Genomic DNA, 23,388 nt, shown 5'->3' with positions numbered 1-23,388 from the left:
CTGTGTCTGACTCCAAAGTATTGTCTTATTGTCAGGAAGACTGTTTGGAGACAAGATGTTCAGAAGGGAACCGCGGCAGAGGTTTGGGGGCTTGTGAATTGGGATCACCTCTTTGAGAAGGGTTGGAGATAAGGGGGCTTTGCTTTTTCCATCGCACCTTACTTGAGCAGCTCTCCTGCCGTGAAAGGCTGGCTGAATCAGGAGGTCCTACCTGCAGAGAGATCCTTGCAGCCAAGGGCACCATCTCCAAACTAGACTCCCCGCCACCGAGAAGCCCAGAGGCGGACAGCCCTGAGAGCAAACCTCCATTCCACCCCACAGCTCTACCCACGAAACCCAGGCGATCCTCTGAGGAAAAGAGCCGGCGGCACTTGGGAGGGTGCGCCCGTGTCTGAACTTCTCCCTGGCCTTCCCCTTGGTGGCCTCCTGCAGGAGGAACCTACCTTGCCGGGAGTCGTACTGCCGCATCTGCACCTCCTCGACACATTCTGCGGGGAACCAGCCAGTCCGTCCTTTCACGGTTCCTTCCCAAAAGCCTCCTTCTCCAATACTGAGCACTATGGGGGGAAGAGAAAGAGGGAAAGGGGGAGAGAGAGGAAATGCCAAGTGAGCTCCAACGGGATTCACGTTGATGGCATCACCCAAAACATCAAGGAGCGTGGCCACCCCAACAAACTGCTCTTGTGGCCATTCTCAAGACCTCCCACCTCCCCCCCCCCGATGGCAGCTGCCCCGACTCAGAGGACAACGGTCACTCAACTACACAGAGTCAGTAACACAGGCTCGCCGCTGCAGCATCTTCCACTGGAAGCCCCCCCGCCCCCTTTTAACTTCCACAAGTCTCCCCCTTGCAACGGAACATGATCCACAAGCTGTCCTTTCCCTTCCTCTTTTCCAGAAGACGGTCTCCAGTGGGTTGCCAGCCCAGAAAAAGATTCCCAACCCTGCCCTGCCCCCAGCTCCATCATTGCATAGTCTATCTGAGGTGCTTCATCATCTCCTTTCTCTCTGATCTAGCAATACACACAGGCGGAAAGATTGGCAAATCCACTCCTTTTCTACTTCAGGGAGAGCACAGCATGGTGGCTAAAGAAACCCGAAGTGTCAAGCGTCCTGGGTACAGGATCTTGAGGGCTGGGCCAGAAGGGCAAAGGTCCCACCCGGTCTCCTGGTGTCAAATCCAATTTGCTGAGGGCCAGAACTGCCTGGGCTATCGGTCTGGAGCCTTTTGCCGTGGGGTCTTGTAGGACCCTGCGGGGCGGGCCTTCTTCTTGCAGGAACAGAGATCCTGGATTTTTACTGCCCAAAGCAAGGGGGCTCAACGGCTAGCATATGCCAGGGTTCCTGCAACTTGGTAGAATTTCTCTAGGTTCTTGTGGGACTTTCTGGAAGGTCTTGGAGAGGGTAGATTCACCCCCCCCCCCGAAGCTCCTTGAGAGTAGCTCTGCCGTGTGATTCCCAAAGTGCCTCCAAGGTGGAGACAGGAACCTCTGGCCCTTTTCTGCCATGAGAGGTAGTTATCAACCTCACTCCCTGCTCAGGGGTCTCTTGATTCAGCCACTTATGTTTAGGACATGATCCCTGGAAATGGAACGTCAGCTCCTGGCTAGTGGGACCCTTCCCTTCCCTTCCTTTCTGAACTCTGAATGGCAAAATCCTCCTTAGAGGGAAGCGCTGTTCCATATAGCTTTGACCTGACTCTTTTGAGACTCCCCCTGTCTCTCTCTCCCCCCCCCCCCGCCCCTTCAATTGACTCCAGACTTCACTGGGTGCTAAATAACTGCTGGCTAGTCTCATAGTTTCCATTTAAAAGTCCAGTGCTCTAGGACTCACTGGCAACCCTACCTCAGAAGGCCCTGGATGAGACCCTACACAGCGGTCCCACCTGCCCACTCCCATTTCTGTGTCTCCAGGAAAATGGCTCTTGAGTAGCCGGGGTTTCCCTTTGGGAGTCCATAGAGGTCCACAGCCTGCTGGAGGCAGCAGGGCTGGACAAATGTGGCTCGGCCCAGGCTAAGGCAGCAGCGCTCAAGAGGGAACCTATTGCAAGAGGTGTGTGGTCAGTGGTCCCGCAGGTGCTTAGCAGAGCTCAGAGAAAGCCTTTTTCTTTCTGTCTTTCTTTGGACTATTTTTTGTTGTGGCTCCCAGCTCCCAAAATCTCCCGTGGTGCTGCATGAGGCTACTAGGCATTGCAGTTGAAGAGAATCAGTGCTTCCAAGCCTCTGCAGAGAAGGCTGGGTGCACTGCTGCTGCTCTCTGGGCAAAGGGGGCTGAGCTGCCCACTGGCCCATTCCAATTCCTCCACCCACCCACCCACTCCACTAGCCCTTTTCTGAACCACGCCGCACCACCAGAGCAGCAGAGAAGGCAAAATCCCTCCGGGAAGAGGGCAAGCTGGTGGCAGATTCAGGAGGAGGGCACAGTAAGAACATTTCTAGACCCATGGACAGCACACAGATGCTGCACAAGCCGGAGTCCCCACCCATTTCTGAGAAGGAAGGCTAAGAGAGAGAGAGAGAGAGAGAGAGAGAGAGAGAGAGAGAGAGAGAGAGAGAGAGAGAGAGAGAGAGAGAGAGAGTAGGGCTCTGCATGCTCTTTCCCTTTGCATGTTCATTTGCACATCAATGCACCCCAGTTGGTAGAGAATCACTTGATTTAGAGATGCCCAATTTACTCTTTCCACTCACAGAAAAGAAGAAAGAACCGGGCATCGCCAGCGAGCCATCATTTCTGGCTCCTTCCAATTAACGGTATTGTATCATTCCACCCGACTACACCAAAAGATATGCCTAACCAGGCCCTGAAAGTGCTGCCCCCTCAGACAAGCCAGAATAAATGCACACAATTATCTATTGACCATCCTGAGGTGGGGAAGGAGGAGTGGGGGGGGAGGAAAGGGGGAAGACGGAGCCATTCCAACCGGAAAAGCTTTATTCCGCCATAAATCGGACTGCAGTAACGGCTGGGTCCACAGCAAGGAGAGGAACGTTCTGGTAGAAAACGGTGAGCGGAGACTGGTGGGGAGGCTGGTTAAAACCCCGGATGCTTCCAATGGCATCTGGCCACTTCACGGGGGATGTGAAGTGCCCACAGCACCCAGAGATCTCTCTCCCTTCCTGCTTCTGCCCAGGAGGAGTCAGGCCTTGCGCAAGTCTTCCAGGGAGTGGCAGGAGGGGTGGGACCCCCTGCACCCTTGGCATTCTCTCCCAGAAGCCCTATGGGACGAGGCCTCCCCCTCTTTCCATCTCTCTCTTTGGCCAAAGGACATCCCCCCCCTCCGAGTCCTGCTCCCTCAGGAGAACAACGCCTTGGTACAGGGAGGCGCAGGTGTGAGTGTGGATGTCTTTGGAGCGTCTGGACGTGCCTTTGGGTTTCTGTCCTACTGCGTACAGCAGCCTTCCATAAATTTTTGTGTCCTCCCTGTACATTGGACCACGATATCTATCATGTCCCTGCCCCACCCTGTGTGGTAAGTGGTTCTGATGGGAGTTGTAGTTCAATGCATCTGGTGGGTGCCGCTCGAGGGACGGAGGAAGGCTTCTCTGCAGAACACTGGCAATGGCACCGCATAAGGTAATGAACGACCCGCACACCAAGGCCAGGATTGTCTGCAGCATTTCACACAGACAAAGTCAAAGGGAGAGGGTGCATCTCCTGACAGCTTGCTGCACCTTGACTTCAATGCAGCCAGGATTTTGGGGAGGGAGGGAACTGGAGGGCGGAGGGGAGGGGCAGATTAACCATTTTCTTAGAGGTCACATAGTGGCCACGTACAGTAGCTGATCAAAACTGTGCACTCCTGGCTCACTCCCCACAAAAGGGAAGCAAAGACCGATATGCCCGGCATCTTGTCCTGATGGCTGGAAAAAAGCAGCTGGAGGGGGAAGTGGTTTTGATCAGCCTGACGCACCACCAAAGTTGTAATCAAACAAGAGGAGCTTGGGAAAGCCACAGAGGCTGGGGCTTCTGGGTGAGGGAACCTTCCCAGTCTGTGTGCTCACCCCTTCCTCTCCCCTCCCCCGCCTTGCCCTCCCCTTCAAAACTGTATCAGCTGGAAAGCACTTTTCACAGGCCGTGTGTTGTGTCTCGTTCAGCCCTTGTGCATGGGATGCACAAGAACAGGGCTATGCCTGAGAGGCAGAGAGCCTCTAGAGGGGAAAGGCTATGGGTAGCCCCACTGCCATCCCACACACTCGTCCGTAGTGGTTTATTTAAAAGGGCAGCTTGTCATCACAGCAGTCCCTGTGGTCAGTCCCCCCCCCCGCGCGCACGCACACACACACACACACACACACACACAAGGAGAGTTGGGTGTCAGGAAAGTTAAAGGCACTGAATTGTGAAGTCAGACCCAAACTGCCCTCTCACACCTTGCATTGCCCCAGGGATCGCTTAGGAAAATATGCTGCTCTGTGGAAGATCCATTTGTCTCCCGAGTAGTGGGAAGATTTTAGTTGATTCTGAGGGAGCAGGAACGGCTTGCAGGAGCCCAGGAAGACGGGGTGCCTCAACCTTGCAAGCTTGGCTCCACCACAGGGCTGCCTGGAAGAGGCCCTGGAACAGCCGCTTCAGCACCATGGACAGGTCACCGTGGGACGGGAAGGGCCGCCCTGCCCAAGGCACAGAGGAGCCGGGCTTTGGGGTGAGGAGGCGGCCCACGGGCACCCCGCAGGGGCTCAGAGGCAGTCTGGGCGCGGGGGGGGGGGCGCAGGCCAGCCCAGAGAGGGGAAGCACGGCTGGTGGGTTTGTAGCACAGTGGGCTCAGGGCCCTGCCCGAGGCTCTCCTCTCCTACCCGCCCTCTTAATCTTCACAGCACGCCTGGGGAGCTCAGACAGTCTCATCTTCCATGTCCAATATTCTGAACATGAGACCACAACATTGACCAACTGTACCTAGGAAATGCATCAGGAGCCTCTCCACCCCAACCCCCTCCCCCCACACACCGAGACTTCCAGGGGGCTATGGCTACGTTCAGCAGATGGATGGCCATCTCCAATGCCTGCCTGGCTGTCAGACCAGCAGCCTGGCCCTTGAGTTGGTAGCAGCTGGTTGACAAACTCACTCGCTCAAACCTCCCTCCCTGCCTCTGCCCTACAAGTTTGTTAGCAATTTAAAATGTAATCACAGGAGCGCTTTTGTAAATGCCCAGTTAATCTAATAAAGAGGCTACAAGCTGCGTTTCTGGCTTGTGTGTGTGTGTGTGTGGCGGGGTGGGGGGGCTGCCTAATTTCAGCACAGACAAGTGCAAGCCAAGGGAATGCCTGTGGGAAGGGCAGGGGATCAGAAGATTGGGAAAGAAACCAGCCCAGCAGCAGAAAACGGAAGCAGTTACATAAGAACATAAGAGGAGTCCTGCTGGATCAGGCCAAGGGCCCCTCTTAGTCCAGCTTCTTGTATCTCACCGGGGGCCCCACCAGATGCCTCTGGGAGCACACGAGACCACGAGATCACTTCCCCTTGTTTTCCTGCCCCCCCCATTTGTATCCCTATGAGTGTTGTTTCTGTGTACACACACACACACAAACACAGAGAGAGAGAGGGGGGGGGGAATACAAATACGGGGGGGGGGGGGAGAAAACAAGGGGAAGTGGTTACAATAATACAATATATAGTATAGTCTTGGCTCCATGACTGTTACAACACTAAAATCCATAACATGTGCTATATTCTCTACTCATGTTTGTTTCTGGGCCCAATCATAAAACATTTTCCAGCTTTCTTTAACATATGTTCTCGGAGTCTCACCAATTTCTGCAATATCCAATAATTTTTTAATCAGTTCCTCCACCTTTGGGTTTTCCTGATTATTCCATTTTTGGCCCCAAATCAGCCTTGCAGCTGTAAATACGTGCCATAACTTATATTTCACTTTTTATCAACATTATGTTTTGTAGAAACATTTCTAGTTTAAAGGCTAATTTTTGTTGTATAATTTCTTGTGTAGTATCTTTTATCTGACGGGATCCCTGTCTCCTGATCCCCCTCTTCCCCTGCATCTGGCCTTTGGAGGTTCCTTCCTTCTAACCCTGGAGATTGTACATCCCCATCATCCCTTGTCACCTGCGATGGACTTTTCCTCCAGAAACCTATCCAATCCCCTTTTAAAGGCATCTAGGCCAGATGCCGTCACCACCTCCTGTGGCAAGGAGTTCCACAGACTGATCACATGCTGGGTAAAGAAAGATTTTCTTTGGTCTGTCCTTACTGTCCCAACACTCATTTTGAGTGGAGGTCCCCTGGTTCTGGGGTTGCGTGAGGGAAAAGAGCTTCCCTCTCTCCACTTTATATCCACCCCTGCATCATTTTAGATGTCTTGAGCTGGGGAACACATCCTAATGGAATTAACATAGCTCCCTCCCCCCCAAGCCTAGGACCCGAGGGGTTACACTAGGGCAGGTCTGCCCAGCCATGGCAAAAGGGGCTGGTCCTTGGCCCCTTCTGCCCCCCCCACCTGCTCCTCTGACGGAGAAGGGCTGTGAGGCAGCTGCTGGCTGAGGCTTCCTCGGGATCTACCTGCAGTCCCGAATCTCCTGCTTTTAAGCCTCTGCCCCCTTGCGTTTTGTGTGTTTTGCCCTTCCTTACAAAGGGAACTTGCTGGACTGGACTGAGCTCTGTCCCTGCGGGAGCCATGCGGTCCTTCTCCCCTGGCTGCCGGCCTGCTCTTTTTCCAGCAAAGAAAGGTAAATGGCAGGCTATCTGGAGCAGCCATTCACCTCTGAAACAGGTCATAAAATGCCACCACTATGCCGCACAACAGACACAGGGGGGTAGAGGGGTTATTTTTGTTTTACACTTGGAAAGGGACTCCTTGACTTCCCCATTCTGTCTATTTTGCTCTTAGAGAATTCCCCCCCCCCAAAGTCCCCACGGCAATCAAGAGGCTTCTAGAGCAGAAAAATCAGCCTTCGCAATGTGCAAGGTCAATCACCCTGGCCTGTCCAGTCAAGGACCAATCCTGCCCTGCTCTGCTCAGCCAGAGAGTGTGGGTCTGCAGCAACGGTGCCTGGGGAACCCATACGTATGCTGGGTGCACCCCCCTTCCCCCCCACCCGCCCAAGCAGGTGCCCCCGAGAGGCAGACCAAGAGCCTCCAGGCTCAGGGCCGAGTTCTCAGCACCCGAAACCCAGGGCAGACTTTTTCGCTATGCATTGGTCCCAAATCCCTTCCGATGGTGCCGTGAGGAACGAGAGTCTCTGGACAGGTTTTCTCAGGGAAACCTCCCTGGGCAGGCCAAAGGCTGAGAGCAAGGACACCCTGCTCACTCTCTCTCTCTCTCTCTCTCACCAGAGGAAGCTCGTAAGGCGGAGGGGCTGGATTGTCGGGAGGATTCAAATCCCCATGAGACCCACTCTTAGCCTGACCTACTACTCCACAGGGTTGTTGTTACTGTGATGGTGGTGGTGATGATGACAATGGTGAGCCAAGGTTCTAAAACATAAAATTCACCCAGGCTTTTTAGCTGTCGATTCTTTTTCTTTCCAAAAATCTATCCCCTTTAGATCTTGCACAGGCGCAGGTTTTATTTTGTGGGGATTTTTTTAAAGGTACTAAATGCTTCTTAAGTTTTCCTCTGTAGATTTCTCTAAGCTTTTGTGAACTGCTTACAGGCATCCAGCTTCTGGGTGGCACCAAAACATAGCTAGCAGGCAGACTGACAGACGGAGTGGCAGAATGACAGTAACAGCTTGGAAGACATTAGTTATAAGCAACATTGTCCCCCTCTAATCAGTTCTGTTTGGAACAAGGAATGCTGTAACTAAAAGTTACAAGTCACAATAAAGTAACCTTGCTGACCCTGCTAAGTTCCTTTTAAAGGCAGGAATTTACCAGGCTCCCTCCCACTCTCCTGCCACTCCCAAATGCAACCCATTTTGCCAAGATAAAACAAAGGGCTCAACTTTTTCCTGCCCAGCACTTCATTTCGCTTCAGCAAAACAGACGTCCCCACCTCCTGCCCGTTGTACCTGCTGCCTCTCTACCTGGTCCTCTTCTTCTTCCCACCACCTGGTTTCCCTTCCAGGAGCCGGACCGGTGGCAGTCTCTGTGCATCTGGCCTGCCTATCTGTTGATCAGGGTGATCAGTTGGGCAGATGTGCACACAGGCAGTGCCCGGAAGGCTCCTGGAAGGCTGCCCTGCCACGCCACCGCTGCCATTGTGCACCAGGGAGGTAGCCTCCCCCCACTGGGCACAAAGCAAACCCCAAAGTGGTTCACAGTTCGGCTGTCTGGTCGGTTCGTGGTGGTTCATGGCCAACCACAAACCCACCCGCCATTTTTCAGGTTCGTGCCCATCTCTAGTTTTGTCGTTTTTTGGAAATATTTGCCAGCTGCAGCATTAGAATTGGCCACTAGGAGGAACCAGACGGCGGTTCTTAGCTTTTTGGGGGGGGGGGGGCTTGCCTACAACGAGAAGGCAAAGCATGAGGTATGGTGTAAACCAGGGGTGTCCAACCTTTCACCTTCCCTGGGCCACATTAGAAGATGAAAATTTGGTTTGGGCCGCACATAAATTTGGTTTGGGCCGCATGGAGGGGCAGCCCTAGCCATCCTCAGCAGCCCCACTCCAAGCGAGCTTACCGGCAGCTGCGATCTCAGACAGCAGAGGCTGCCAGCTTCGACTCCGGCGGCCTTATGGGGCCGGGAGGGGGTCCAACTATTGACGGGGACGGCGCAATGCAGTCACACAGCCCCCCTGTCCCCTCTCCTCCCACTCCTTCCTTCCTTCCCTCTCGCCCCCCCCCCCCCCGTCCATTGTGACGTGCCCCAGCCGCAAGCGCCGGCAGTGTAACTTGAAACTTTGGAATTTCTTTTAAAATAAAAAAATTGCACTGGGCCGCATTACAAGCTGACCGGGGCCGCATGCGGCCCACGGGTTGGACCAACCTGGTGTAAACTGTGCATAGGGAGGAAATGACAATCTGATCATAGATCTGTAGGGCTGGAAGGGATCCCAAGGGTCATTCAATCCAACCCCACCTGATTCAGATGGTGGTTGGACAGGGATAACTGAGCTAAACCACACAAAGCTGAGCTTAAAATGGGGAGAACTCTTTCATGACCTTGTCTGACCACCCCTGTGTCAGGAACTGAGCCAAGAAAAGGCTTCAGGGCAAGGAAATGTTACCTCTGCCCATGGACTGACTCCCACAGCAGCAGAAACAGGGGCACCAGCTAGATGGGGTGGATAGGGAGCCTCCAGGACATCATCTCCTGCTTTGATCCAATACCCATATACAGCATGGTGTGTTTTTTTAAAAAATTAGAGTTTGAAATGATGTTTTAATAGTATACGCTAATTGTGCTCCCCTCTTAATTTGAAATTAATATAAATGACATATAATTAAAACAAACAGATCAATGGCAGCTGAGGCTTCAGTAGAGTCCCGCTTTCAAGATTATTAAAATAATTAAGCATCATATGCATGCATGAATTCTCCCTTCCCCCAAATCATGCCACAATTTATCAGCAACTGTAATTTTAACATTACAGTGGTACCTTGCAAGACGATTACCCCACAAAACGGTTTTTTTCACTAGATGTTGACTTTTCGTGATCACTATAGCGATTTGCAAAACTGTTTTTCCTATGGGGGATTTCGCTGGATGATGATTTGGTCCATGCTTCGCAGACCATTTCTTCACAAGACGACGATTTTTACAGCTGATCGGCGGCTTCGCAAAATGGCTTCCCTATGGGCGATCTTTGCAAAACGGGTGTTTTCGGGACAGATGCTTTGCAATACAGCGATTTAAACAGCTGATCAGCGCTTCGCAAAATGGCTTCCCTATGGGCGATTTTCGCTGGATGTCAACTATTTCCCCCCATTGGAATGCATTAAACGGGTTTCAATGCATTCCAATGGGGAAACACTTTTCGCTAGACGATGTTTTCACAAGACAGCGATTTCAATTGAATGGATTAACATCGTCTAGCGAGGCACCACTGTACACATACAATATGGTTCGTTGCTCAGAGCTGCATTGCCAGGGAAGCCCCTTCAGAGTAAGGAACTGCAGGAACCACACTCAGAAAGGTGGGGGCAAAATTCCCACTGGCAAGCATCTCCCCACAGGGTTCCCACGCAACCCATATGATGCAGTTGACTATTGTCTTCTTAAGAGCTCTTTCGAGGGCCTTGCCGGCGGAAGACAAGATACATATTAAAAAGACAGATACACACAGACGCACACACAAGTGTGTGGGGAAGAAGGAAAATGTCATTTCTTTTGCTGGTGAAAGCAAAGACTCTCTCTTCCCCACACCGCAAGTCCTCGTCTGTCATTCTGCTGTGGCATTTCCCACTCCTCTTTGATAGACCACCCCCTTTGATATATGCTCCCCTTGCCCTCCTGCAGTACAAGCTCAGGAGCCATCGCCTGATTTGTCTCTTTCCACTCTCCATCCCACCCCTTCTGTGGGTGCCCCTCTGCTTCTGACACCACAAAATAACAGCCTCCCCTCATTCTCTAGTCGTCATTCATTTCTAGACCAGCAAGACATGCTGGTAACTGAGGCCTGCATGAAAGAGGCCAAAAATTCCCTCCCTGGAGGGCTCCCTCCTCCTCCTCCAAGCGCAGCCGTTCCTTGCCTGGACAAAGGAAAGGCCCTCTGCACATGCTCCAACATACTCTCCTGTATGGTTGCTTCACATCGTCCAGGGAGAAGAGGAAGACATTGTGCTCAGATACCAGTGTCTGCATCTCACTCCTCAGAGCACGAGTTCTGCGTACAAAAGATCCCTGTGGTTCACAGGGGAGAGCAAGCAGGACAACAAGCCGGTTGTGCCCAGCAAAAGTTGGCAAAAGTCACTGCTCCCTCACAAGGCCAGGCTTCCCAGAGATGAGGCCAGGCGTGGAACAGAGGCTGGGGGTAAACACGTATTTTGGCTGCTTCTCCCTAAAATACCCACCCCTACATAAACACACATACAGTACCTCCAGCAGGCTGTCCAGTTAAAGAAGGACTGGAAAACTTGGTTGGGACCTGGGGACAATGTTCCAAATCAGGGATCCTTCAGGGCCACACAAACCTCTAATCCCCCCCCCCCCAAAAAATGGAACTGGGAATGGTGGGAAGCCGGTTTCTGGGCTTTTGGTGGAAGGCCATTTGCCAATCTACTGCACCTCCCAGAGACTTCCAGAAGGACAATGCATTGGTTTTTACTGGGGCATTTTTGGGGCAGGGAATTCTGGTGAGCCAGGCACAAGATAAGCGAATGTTCAAAAGCAGAAATGGACTTCCCACCACTTCCAGCTTCGTTCTTCTGAGATCGGGCATTTGGGGTGATTTCTGTGGCCCCCGGGGGATCTCAGGCATGGCACACTGGTTTCTGGAACCAAGTGCATACATACATGCCAGGACTGCCCTCCCTACACACCCATGTTAAGAGAGCGAAGGTGGCCGGACTGGGGAAGGCCTCTTCTCTGCCAGAGAACACATGAATCCCAGGTGAGATGACACCAGAGAAGCCGGGTCAAGCTTCCAACCAACTATACAGCAGGTTTCTCAGTTCAAGGTGTTTCCCAAAGACAGGACAGTATCTTCTCCTACAGATTACAAGCTGGCAGCTTCCTTGTAAAAGGACTTGTTTGAAGTCTCTCCAGAAGCTTAAACTTCGTCTTGCAGTTAATCTAATTATTTGCTGATTGATGTTCGGATCTAATATAAATCCACGATGCCACATGGCCTTTTGGGCCCCTCGAGTCATGGTTTCTCATAGAATCCACAGACTCAGGTATTGTTACCGGGAGAATTTTAAAGAAAGAGGTATTTTAAAGAATACCCCACTCGCGAAAAGCGCCTTGTCACATAGCTTTCCTCCCATGGGCAAGGGCAAGGCACCACTCTTCAGGCTGAGTGGTTGCTCCAAAACAGGGGTTCCCAGAATCCTTCCCCTCTAGTTGAGCTGGAGAGGATTTCTGGGAGTTGTAGTCCAAGAACATCTGGGGGCCCAGGGGAGCACTGCTTTCAAGCCGCCACTCAGCCTTGTTGGTGTTTGCCTTTTCACGGGGAGGAAAGTCACGTGGCAGGGCCCTCGGGCACCCTCCCATCCAAAGGGCCTCCAGCACGGGAGGGAAGGAGATGAAGAGGAGGCGCCAAACAAAAAGCAGCAGGCTGTTTTCCTACGCTCTGGGCAGTTTGGTTTAAGTATGGCAACCTAGACCTTCCTAACCTGCCTCTAAAGTGTGATGATACGTGAGATTTCCTGTCATTTAAGTTCTTAATAAAACAGAGTGCACCTAACCTCTCTCATTTTCCCCTCTGATTCCTCAACTGGGCAGGGATCCATTCCCAGCAGCACAATCTTCCCCCAGATGCACAGCAGCACCCGGACCATCACTGGAGCCTGGTTCTTTTTTCTTTTTCTTTTTCCTTTTCTGCAGCAGACGCTTGCGGGTCCCAGGAAGGAAGAGGCGCGTGGCTCCAAGACAGGCCCTCGGAGGGGCCGGGCGGGGCCGGGGCCGGGGCTGTTCAGCCGGCGGGCCGCTCCCATCCGAGTCTCCAGCTGCTCGGGCGCTTGATCATTTCACACTCATTATGTATTTTAATTAAACATTTATGTATACAAGAGGTGCCAATCAAAGCAAACCAAGCTAGAGGGGAATTAATTTATTCTCCCCAAAGTTAATGAGCACTTTTCAGCGTTAACAATTCATTAGTCCCAAAGAATGAACAAGCTGGTTTTAAATGCAGGGTCAGGGCTGCAGCGTTGAGCGCGCCGGGGCCGTGATGGGACCAGGCGGCCGGGAAGAGAGTGACGTGACAAGGCAACCGCTGTGCGCCTCCCCCCCCAACACATACACACACGTTTTCTCCATCCTGGTCCTCCCGCTGCCAGCCTCTCTGTGGAGCTAACAAGATTTAGCAACACAAAAGGTAATGGAGCGCAACCTGGTGGATGAACGGGCATGTGGGGGGGGGGATTTCCTTAAATATTAGACTTTAGGCCAGGAGAAAGGCGTGCCTCAACCCAGTCACTGTCCTCTCCGGTCATCCGAGCCTTCAGTCTCAGGACTGAGCAGGACCTCTCAGCGCAACCGCACACTTTGTGACACCAGCAGGCAAGCTAGGCCTCAGGGGTCGGGAGAGGAGCTGACTGCAGATGGGGGCAGCCTTCCCTCTTTGGCATCCACTGGGCAATGCCAAGAGGGCCATGCTCCTCCTGCGGGTGCACAGGGCCAGCGGCAGGCCCAGAGCCTCTGCCCAGGAAACCCACACGGGTCCCAGAGAACCTGTGTTGCGGTTCCAGCCACCAGAGACACGGCAAGGTCACTTCTCCCATTCAGCCTCCAGTTGCATAACCAGCCACGATCAATCGATCCATCCATCACGGGGCTTAGCAATCAAACGACAGCCCCACTGACAGCACTGGACAATCCTGCGCTGTGGTCGTGCTGCTGCCTGTCAGCAGACCCGTGAAGATGTCGAGTGTAAAATTATTCCCCCGGCCAATCAATAATGCAGAAGTGCTGATTGTTATCTGTGCTCATGGAAAGAAGTGGCCCCAAAAGAGACGGCGAGGGCAGCGGCGGCCGCCTCCTCGTTCAGTGGAATGATTTAACATCCGCTGAACGGGGACAATGTCGTGGGAGGGGGAAAGGACCCCTCTGGGCACTCCCGCTCTGTCCCAGCAGTGGAGGCTACAGGGGTGCTTTTTCCTCCCACCCCATCCTCAGTCACAAAAAAGACCCCCCCCTCCCTTCTCAGCCTGGAGCTCATTCTAATGGGCAAAACCCAATAGAGGACCCCTCTGATCCCCCCCCCGTACAGACGCCGCGCCTGCTGCAGGATGCAAACTCCCCAGAGGAGTTGGTGTAAGCTTCTGCCTGGCAAAGCACCCACTCTGGCCTCCCACTTTACAGGGGCTCGAGTTCAGCATCTTCTCTGCCCACGTGCCACCTCGCTGGGCGGTTTTTCATTGTTGTTCCTCTGTGCCCTCCAAGTCGCAACCAACTCTGAGCGACCCCGGCAGGGCTTTTAAGGGAAGGGAGACAGTTAAGGAATGGTTTTACTAGTTCCACTCCCACAGTGACTTTCCATGGCCAAATGAAGATTCGAAGCCTGCTCTCCAGACTCCTAGTCCATCACTCTATCTACTACACCACACCGGATATCTCTTCACATTATGGGTGTCCTTGTCTTTAAAAAAATGGCAGATTTCGTTCCCAGCCAGAAATACCCACCTCTGTTAGGCCCAAGGACAGATTAATGTTGGCATGATATCAGGATCCCACCGACCCATACTAGACGACATTTTGTTTTTGACTTAAAAGGCAACCCAGAAAGGGCAGGGCACAATCGGGCTCAGAAACATCAGAACTGGAGAAGGAGGCAACTCCCAGCCACACTGGGTTAGAAGCTGAAACATATCGATTTGCTCCCAAGAGCTTCTGGGTGGATGAAATTAAGTCCATGTTTATCTCCCAGCGACCAATCAGAAAATACAGCTTTTCAAAACACGATAGGGCACCTCCTGCAGTCACGATGGGAAATCCTTTGGCACGTAAGGAACTCTCCTTCTGACACCCACACCACCTGTAATCCATAGTTTGATCTAAAAGTTCTTTTGTGGGGATCTTCTGAGGCAAGAAGAAGGCTGCAAAGGGTCCCTAAGAATCTCATGAACATTGCCCACACCAACCTTGCAAAGGAGGTTACAAAATGCCCACAAAACTGCCTGGCTAAAGAAGGTACTTTGGAGGGGGAAGGCCAAGCAAGCTCTCTTCTTGGCATCGTGCCACCTTTCTCCTGCTGCTGCACCCGTTCTGGCAGAGCTGCACCCGGGGGCCTCCACCAGCCACTCCTGCAGGCCTCCACCAGCCACTCCTGCAGGCCTTTTGCAGCACCAACCAAGCCCCTTGGGCAACGTTGGGGCAAGCTAGAGAGACGCTGCCACCAGAGACACCCAGGAGGCCTCCTTTATCCTACAAGAGATGCCATGACCACTGCCAATGTTACGGCTGCTGCTGCTACTCCATGATGGTCCCATGACATGATATCCATTTCAATTGCTCTGTCCGTCTTATTTCCAAATCTTCAGTGGTCAGTGAGAAGAGAATGAAGCCAGTTGAGGATGCACATTCACAAAGCCTGGCATGGTCACAGCCGTGCCACACAGGCCAACCCCTGCTTGTTCATTCCCTGGGCATGGAGGGGACTGCGAGGAGGTCCAGGACCAGCACCACCAACACCACGGATTGCTGGATGCCATCTGCAGAGTGAGCCAATGGGATGGAGGCAAAGCCTGAGGTTACCTATCTTTTTAATGATGTAAACCACCTTGGGTTCTTTTTAAGGAGCAAGGCGGGATAAAAATATTTTAAATAAATTAAATAAAAAATAAATAAAATAAACCTCCTGGGCTCTATAATGGCGGAAGCACTTATGCAAATCATGGCCAATCATTGAAAAAGGTATTTTTAGACACCTCACAGTCTGAGCTGAACAGATTAATTAACTGAATATATTAATCTAAATTAAAACAGCATTGGAAAGATCCTGGATGCCCTGTTGTCCAGGCACGTGTAAATAGAGAGCTGGCAGACAAAGGTCCTTCGCACCCAGCCCAGACTCTCTGCCTGGTGCTGGTGCACCAAATGTTTACAGCTGCTCCTAAAATTAGGTTGTTCCGAAAGACACTGGGATTTACTATGTGCAAAACTTTAATCAAGAAATGTTTCCACAAGATTTTGGAAGAAGGCAGCAGACTGGCTTGAACAACTGCTTCCCAAGAAGGAAAATGATTTCTTACCTGCGTGACCACAGAGAGCCCTGGACCTCTTAGAGAGGGGTGATTTACCTGACCACTTTGGAAAAGCCAAGGCTGGCAGGGGCAGTATGCTTCTGTTCTCCCTTAAATCAGGATGCTCAGTGCCGGGGCAGAGCCATGCGACAGGCACAGCCGCTTTCTTAACAATGCCAGTCTCCAAAGCAGCAGCAAGGTGGAACATTTTCTGAAAGCAATTCTAAACGAAGCCCTATTGTGCCACCTGCATCCTTTACTCTTCAAGGAGCTGCGTACGTTTAGTCTGGAGAGCAGAGGATTAAAAGGCAATAGAATAGCCATCTTCTGAAGGGTTGCCACATGGAAGAAGGAGCAAGCGTGCTTTCCACAGCTCCAGAGGGGCAGATCTGAATGCATGCATTCAGTTTAAATTAAGTTCAGTTTAAGGAGGATACTGACAGACCGAAATGGGTCTGATGGACGGCAATAAAGGAAGCAAAGACCTACAAGCCAAGACCTACAACGAACAGCTGAGGGTGATGGGTATGTTTAGCCTGGAAAAGAGAAAGCAGAAATGACAGCCCATTTTAAACATCTGAAGGGCTGTCACAGGGAAGGCAGGGCAAGCTTGTTTTCTTAACTCCAGAGGGAGGGTACAGAGGAATGGATTCACATTTCAAGGTTTCAATTAAACATTAGGAGGAACCTCCTGACAGTAACAGCTGATCAACAGTGGAACGTACAACCTCAGAAGGCAGCACGCTCCCTTTCCCTGGAGGAGCAATATTCTGACAATAGGAGGTATGAAAAATGCCAAGGAGCCCTAGGAGACCACGAGGGAAATACAAGGTAAGAGTGCAATGCGGTGCCAACAAGAGCAAAGGCTACATGAGGCTGCTTCCCAAGTGGTACCATGTCTAGACCAAGGAAAGTCCTTGTCCCCCTTGGTTCTCCTTTGGCCGGGCCTCACTTGAGCACCACAGTTTAAAGAAGGACCATGTCAACTGGGAAAGGGTGAACAAGAGAGCAGAAGGTCTGGGAAGCAAGCCCTTCAAGAGATGGCTGAAGGAGATGGTTATGGTTAACCTGGAGACAAGAAGACCGAGAAGCGATACAACAGCCATCTTCAACTATCTGAAGGACTCTTGCGTGGAAGAAGGAGCGAGCTTGTTCTCCTGCAGTTCCAGACAGAGAGACCAAACGAATGGATCTCAACGACAAGAAAGAAGATTTCTCAACTCTCAAGAAGGAGGAACTTCTTGAGAGTTGAGATCTGCTTGGCAGTGGGCCAGGCTGCCTTGGAGGGTGGTGGGCTCTCCTCCACTCGAGAGATTTTTGATACAGAAGTTGGAGAGCTACCTGGCAATGATGCCTGAGTTGTGGATTGCCTGCTTCCTCAGGAGCTGGACATGATGACCCTTCTTGGAATCCTTTTCAGCTCTACAATTCTACAGCCATAATCCTGCTACTTATAGCCACCAGCATAATGTCCATGGTTAATTCCCAACAGTTAAGAAGTCAGTGAGTCCTACTGCTCGGTGGGGACCTGAATTCATATGTCACAGGACCAAAGCCACTACTCAAATTGCTATGCCACATCAGCTCTCCAACAGTTCTGGGACTGCTGCTCTTTCTTCGACAGGTAAGTTAGGATAAAACAGCTTTTCCAAGGAAGGAGTTGTGGCCAAATCAGACTGCATAGCCTCTACAAAGGCCCTGGGCCCCAATCCTGCAGGGACAATCATGCTTCCAGACCTGCCAGACGTAGTGGGAAGGAGTAGCCTTTCTGTGCATATGCTTGCTTGAGCTCTCACGCAGAAACCCTGCAGCTCCTACCCTAGAAGTATAGGAGAGGAAGGCTCCAGGCTCTGGTTATACCAAGCTGCCTGCTGGAGCCAGAGAGTGGCCACTGCCTTCCCAAAGGTTTGGCTTCGTCAACCTCGAATCCAACTTCACCAAGACAGAAATACGTGTGTGCCAATGAAGGAGGGATGTGAGCAGATGAAAAGAAAGGCTGTGTCGGTGTTTATCAGGTGCTCTACAGCCTACAGAAGCCAATGTGGAGAGAGGAAGAAAGCAGGGAGCAAAGAGCGCCCAGCCAAGATAAAGATGAAGGGGCCAACTCACTGAAAGATGCCAGAGGAGAGGGAAGACTTCACAAACTGTGGTTGCAAAAGCATGGCAATGGGCCAGCATCGATCCTACTGCTGCAGCCTCAGCAGTGATGATGAGAGAGTCAGTGCTGAGTGTGTGGTCTTTGAGGGGGAAAAATGTTCTGCAGGCCCCTGAGAAATCTCTTTAAGTTTGGGTGAGAAAAGAGGCTTCTGACCCAGGTGGTTGGTGAGTTACAATGGCATAAATATATACTTTGAGGGTGTAATGAGAGAGTCCCAGGTGGAACAAGTGTAGAAGGAAGGTGAGAAGAGTATCCAGCAAAACCAGTACTGTAGATAGTCCTTGGGAAGCAGCAAAAGTCAAAAAGGTCCTCCACTTGTAGAAATACAAGAGCTTAGTGGAGGGCTTCCTGGCCTTGTCCAAAACCATAGCTATGGGTAAATCCTCCATGCCATAAGGTGGAGCGATTCCAAGTCTGAACGCTAAATTCTGCCCCTGTCCTGTGTCAACATGTGCAGGCCGAGAGGAAGTCGAAGGAAGTCAGATGACATGGCCCTCAGCAGGGTGAACCAGGGTTGGCGAGGCCACCATGGGGCTATGAGAATGGCGCTGGACTGGAATTGGCAAAGACGGATTACTGTTCTCTGGATGAGGGGGATGGGAGGGAAGCGGTATAGAAAGCCTGTTCCCCATTCTACCATGAAGGCATCCCTGCGAGTGTTCATGCCCTCTCCTCCTCCACCCTTGAGAACTAAATAGTGAGGGAACGGGATAGTTTCCCGCTTCCTTGGAAATTCCTTCTCAAAACTCATTTGGATTTTGTCAGCCGGGCATTGGGCTGCTTCTCATTCCTGGCGGGCCATGAGCTTTGGTTCTGGGTAATATCCCGTGGCTTCCATCTTTTCCTGCTGTCTCCAGCCTGGCCCGGCTATTGAGCAGGGTGATGCAGCTGCCTCGGGCGGCAAATACGGGGGGGTGGTAGCGCCCCATGGAAGGTGTGGGGCATCGTACTCGACTTGAAGATGGCCCCTCCATTGGCATGGGAGCCATTATTCTGAGGCCATGGATTGCTGCCTTGTCGTGGCGAAGGGGCTTGAGTAACTCAGAGAAACTATGGGCTATGCCGTGCAGGGACACCCAAGACGGACAGGACATAGTGGAGAGTTCCGACTAAACGCAATCCACCTGGAGTAGGAAATGGCAAGCCACTCCAGTATCTTTGCCAAGAACGCCCCATGATCAGAAACAAAAGGCTAAAAGATATGACGCTGGAAGATGGGCCCCTCAGGTCGGAAGGCATCCAACATGCTACTGAGGAAGAGCGGAGGACAAGTACAAGTAGCTCCAGAGCTAATGAAGTGGTTGGGCCAAAGCCGAAAGGACGCTCAGCTGTGGACGTGCCTGGAAGTGAAAGGAAAGTCCAATGCTGCAAAGAAAAATACTGCATAGGAACCTGGAATGTAAGATCTATGAACATTGGGAAGCTGGAGGTGGTCAAGCAGGAGATGGCAAGAATAAACATCGACATCCTGGGCATCAGTGAACTAAAATGGACAGGAATGGGCGAATTCAGCTCAGATGATTATCATATCTACTATTGTGGACAAGAAGGAATGGAGTAGCCCTCATAGTCAACAAAAGAGTGGGAAAAGCTGTAATGGGATACAATCTCAAAAATGATAGAATGATGTCAATACGAATCCAAGGCAGACCATTCAACATCACAATAATCCAAATTTATGCACCAACCAGCATTGCTGAGGAGACTGAAATTGAACAATTCTATGAAGATTTACAACACCTTCTAGAACTGACACCAAAGAAAGATGTTCTTCTCATTCTAGGGGACTGGAATGCTAAAGTAGGGAGCCAAGAGATAAAAGGAACAACAGGGAAGTTTGGCCTTGGAGTTCAGAACGAAGCAGGACAAAGGCTAATAGAGTTTTGTCAAGAGAATAAGCTGGTCATCACAAACACTCTTTTCCAACAACACAAGAGGCGACTCTATACATGGAAATCACCAGATGGGCAATATCGAAATCAGATTGATTATATTCTCTGCAGCCAAAGATGGAGAAGCTCTATACAGTCAGCAAAAACAAGACCTGGAGCTGACTGCGGTTCTGATCATCAGCTTCTCATAGCAAAATTCAAGCTTAGACTGAAGAGATTAGGAAAAACCACTGGGCCACTCAGGTATAATCTAAACCAGTGGTTCTTAACGTGGGCGATAATGCCCCCCAGGGGGCAATTTCATTTTTCAGGGGGGCGGTAGAACGAAAAGGGGCGGTGTGGGGGCGCTGGAGCAGAAGGGGAGCGGTAGGGGGGCGCTGGAGCAAGCCAAACCTGCTAAGATGGCTGCAGCCTTTTTACAGTGTGCATGAATATATATTTGCCTCCAATCTTAATTTAGTTTCAGAGTTTTTGTCTTGAAATTTTTAGTTCCTGTATTGTGGTTTGTTTTAATGCCCTTTTTATATTACTTTTTCCGTCTTAAAATTCGCTTGCAACTAAATCATTAAATGTTACTTTTTGGGGGCATTTCATTTTCTTGGAATTGACTTTTGTTTTCAGGGGTCATTGGATTTAAGTGTCATAAATAAATGAATGAATGAATGAATGAATGAATGAATGAATGAATGAATGAATGAATGAATGAATGAATAAATAAATAAATAAATAAATAAATAAATAAATAAATAAATCATCACCGCGGGGAGGGGGGCGATGATAACTTCCTCAATGGCTCAAGGGGGCGTTTCTTTCAAAAAGGTTAAGAACCACTGATCTAAACCAAATCCCTTATGAATACACAGTGGAAGTAAAGAACAGATTTAAGGAACTAGATTTGGTGGACAGAGTGCCTGAAGAACTTTGGATAGAGGCTCGTAACATTGTCCAGGAGGCAGCAACGAAAACCATCCCAAAGAAAAGGAAATGCAAGAAAGCAAAGTGGCTGTCCAACGAGGCCTTAGAAATAGCAGAGAGGAGAAGGGAAGCAAAATGCAAGGGAGATAGGGAAAGTTACAGAAACCTGAATTCAGACTTCCAAAGAATAGCAAGGAGAGACAAGAGGGCCTTCTTAAATGAACAATGCAAAGAAATAGAGGAAGATAACAGAAAAGGAAAGACCAGAGATCTGTTCAGGAAAATTGGACATATTAGAGGAACATTTTGCGCAAAGATGAACATGATAAAAGACAAAAATGGGAGGGACCTAACAGAAGCAGAAGACGTCAAGAAGAGGTGGCAAGAATACACAGAGGAATTATATCAGAAAGATTTGGATATCCCGGACAACCCAGACAATGTAGTTGCTGACTTTGAGCCAGACATCCTGGAGAGCGAAGTCAAGTGGGCCTTAGAAAGCCTGGCTAACAACAAGGCCAGTGGAGGCGATGGCATTCCAGTTGAACTATTTAAAATCTTGAAAGATGATGCTGTTAAGGTGCTACATTCAATATGCCAGCAAGTTTGGAAAACTCAACAGTGGCCAGAGGATTGGAAAAGATCAGTCTACATCCCAATCCCAAAGAAAGGCAGTGCCAAAGAATGCTCCAACTACCATACAATTGCACTCATTTCGCACGCTAGCAAGGTTATGCTCAAAATCCTACAAGGTAGGCTTCAGCAGTATGTGGACCGAGAACTCCCAGAAGTACAAGCTGGATTCCGAAGAGGCAGAGGAACTCGAGACCAAATTGCTAACTTGCGCTGGATTATGGAGAAAGCCAGAGAGTTCCAGAAAAATATCTACTTCTGCTTCATTGACTATGCGAAAGCCTTTGACTGTGTGGACCACAGCAAACTATGGCAAGTTCTTAAAGAAATGGGAGTGCCTGACCACTTTATCTGTCTCCTGAGAAACCTATATGTGGGACAGGAAGCAACAGTTAGAACTGGTCATGGAACAACTGAGTGGTTCAAAATTGGGAAAGGAGTACGGCAAGGCTGTATATTGTCCCCCAGCTTATTTAACTTATATGCAGAATACATCATGCGGAAGGCTGGACTGGAAGAAACCCAAGCCGGAATTAAGATTGCCGGAAGAAATATCAACAACCTCCGATATGCAGATGATACCACTCTGATGGCAGAAATTGAGGAGGAATTAAAGAACCTTGTAATGAGAGTGAAAGAGGAGAGTGCAAAAAACGGTCTGAAACTCAACATCAAAAAAACTAAGATCATGGCCACTGGTCCCATCACCTCCTGGGAAATAGAAGGGGAAGATATGGAGGCAGTGTCAAATTTTATCTTCCTGGGCTCCATGATCACTGCAGATGGAGACAGCAGCCCTGAAATTAAAAGGCGCCTTCTTCTTGGGAGGAAAGCGATGACCAATCTGGACAGCATCTTGAAAAGCAGAGACATCACCTTGCCAACAAAAGTCCGAATAGTCAAAGCTATGGTTTTTCCTGTCGTGATGTATGGAAGTGAGAGCTGGACCATAAAGAAAGCAGACCGCCGAAGAATTGATGCCTTTGAATTGTGGTGCTGGAGGAGGCTCTTGAGAATCCCCTGGACTGCAAGGAGAACAAACCTATCAGTTCTAAAGGAAATCAACCCTGAGTGCTCACTGGAAGGACAGATCCTGAAGCTGAGGCTCCAGTACTTTGGCCATCTAATGAGAAGAAAAGACTCCCTGGAAAAGACCCTGATGTTGGGAAAGTGTGATGGCAAGAGGAGAAGGGGACGACCGAGGATGAGATGGCTGGACAGTGTCTGCGAAGCAACCAACATGAACCTGACACAACTCCGGGAGGCAGTAGAAGACAGGAGGGCCTGGCGTGCTCTGGTCCATGGGGTCACGAAGAGTCGGACACGACTAAACGACTAAACACACAGGGTTGAAGTAACAGCCGTCAAACACTGGCTAACGAGGTGGACGCCTGCCTGGGGCATTTTAATTGTATTGTAATTGTTTTATCTTTTTATTGTATTTTAATGGTATTTTAATTGTTGTAAGCCACCCAGAGACCTTTGGGTAGAGTGGGTGGCATATAAGTTAAATAAATAAATAAATAAAATATTGTCCGTGGCAAGCTGGACAGCTTTACCTACTATGAGAGATTGGAAGGCACGGAATGCCTTGACGATGGCGAGCAGTTCTAGATGGCTGATGTGTAACATCTGTTCTTTCCTTGACCACACAAAATGGATTTTGAGACAGTGGCAGCAGGTGCCCCAGCCTGTGGGACTAGTGTCGGTAGTGACCTGGACGGTGAGCTGAAAAGGAGAGAAGGGACAGCTGACAGTGAGAAGTGGAACAAAGGTCGACTAAGTAAGTTGGTTTGTTAGTTCTAGAGTCACCAATAGTGGTTTTGAAGAGTGGTCAATAATTGGGTCAAACAGAGAGAGATACTAGGCCTGGCGAGATCTCATTTTGAGCCTGACATGTTGAACCACTGCCGTGGTCGAGGCCATGAGGCTAAGGAGGTGCTGGGTTTGATGAGCCAGGGCCAGTGAAAGGTCGAGAAGGATGCATTGTAGTCCTTAATTTTATTCTCTTGCGGGGAAGGAAAGCCCTGGCTGTAGTTGAGTCAA

The 23,388-nt window shown here is 50.5% G+C and overlaps 2 protein-coding genes across 8 annotated transcripts in view; both read right to left on the bottom strand.

Moving 5' to 3' along the window:
- SHANK3 (SH3 and multiple ankyrin repeat domains 3) overlaps nucleotides 1–23,388 on the bottom strand; it is a 374,779-nt gene that overhangs the window by 142,119 nt on the left and 209,272 nt on the right. For all 7 annotated transcript variants that reach the window (XR_013536992.1, XM_078376774.1, XM_078376775.1 and 4 more), the window contains exon 12: nucleotides 444–557. Coding sequence is in view for 6 of the 7 variants with exons in the window: in XM_078376774.1 (XP_078232900.1) it covers nucleotides 444–557 (114 nt within the window). In the remaining variant the exon portion in view is untranslated. The remainder of the gene's footprint in view (nucleotides 1–443; nucleotides 558–23,388) is intronic.
- Nucleotides 1–23,388, bottom strand: part of LOC144583276 (uncharacterized) — a 266,744-nt gene that overhangs the window by 56,805 nt on the left and 186,551 nt on the right. The window lies entirely within an intron of this gene.

This window comes from Pogona vitticeps, chromosome 5, assembly GCF_051106095.1.
Source record: "Pogona vitticeps strain Pit_001003342236 chromosome 5, PviZW2.1, whole genome shotgun sequence".
NCBI classification, from domain to species: domain Eukaryota; kingdom Metazoa; phylum Chordata; class Lepidosauria; order Squamata; family Agamidae; genus Pogona; species Pogona vitticeps.
This window is presented reverse-complemented; position numbering and strand designations above follow the sequence as displayed.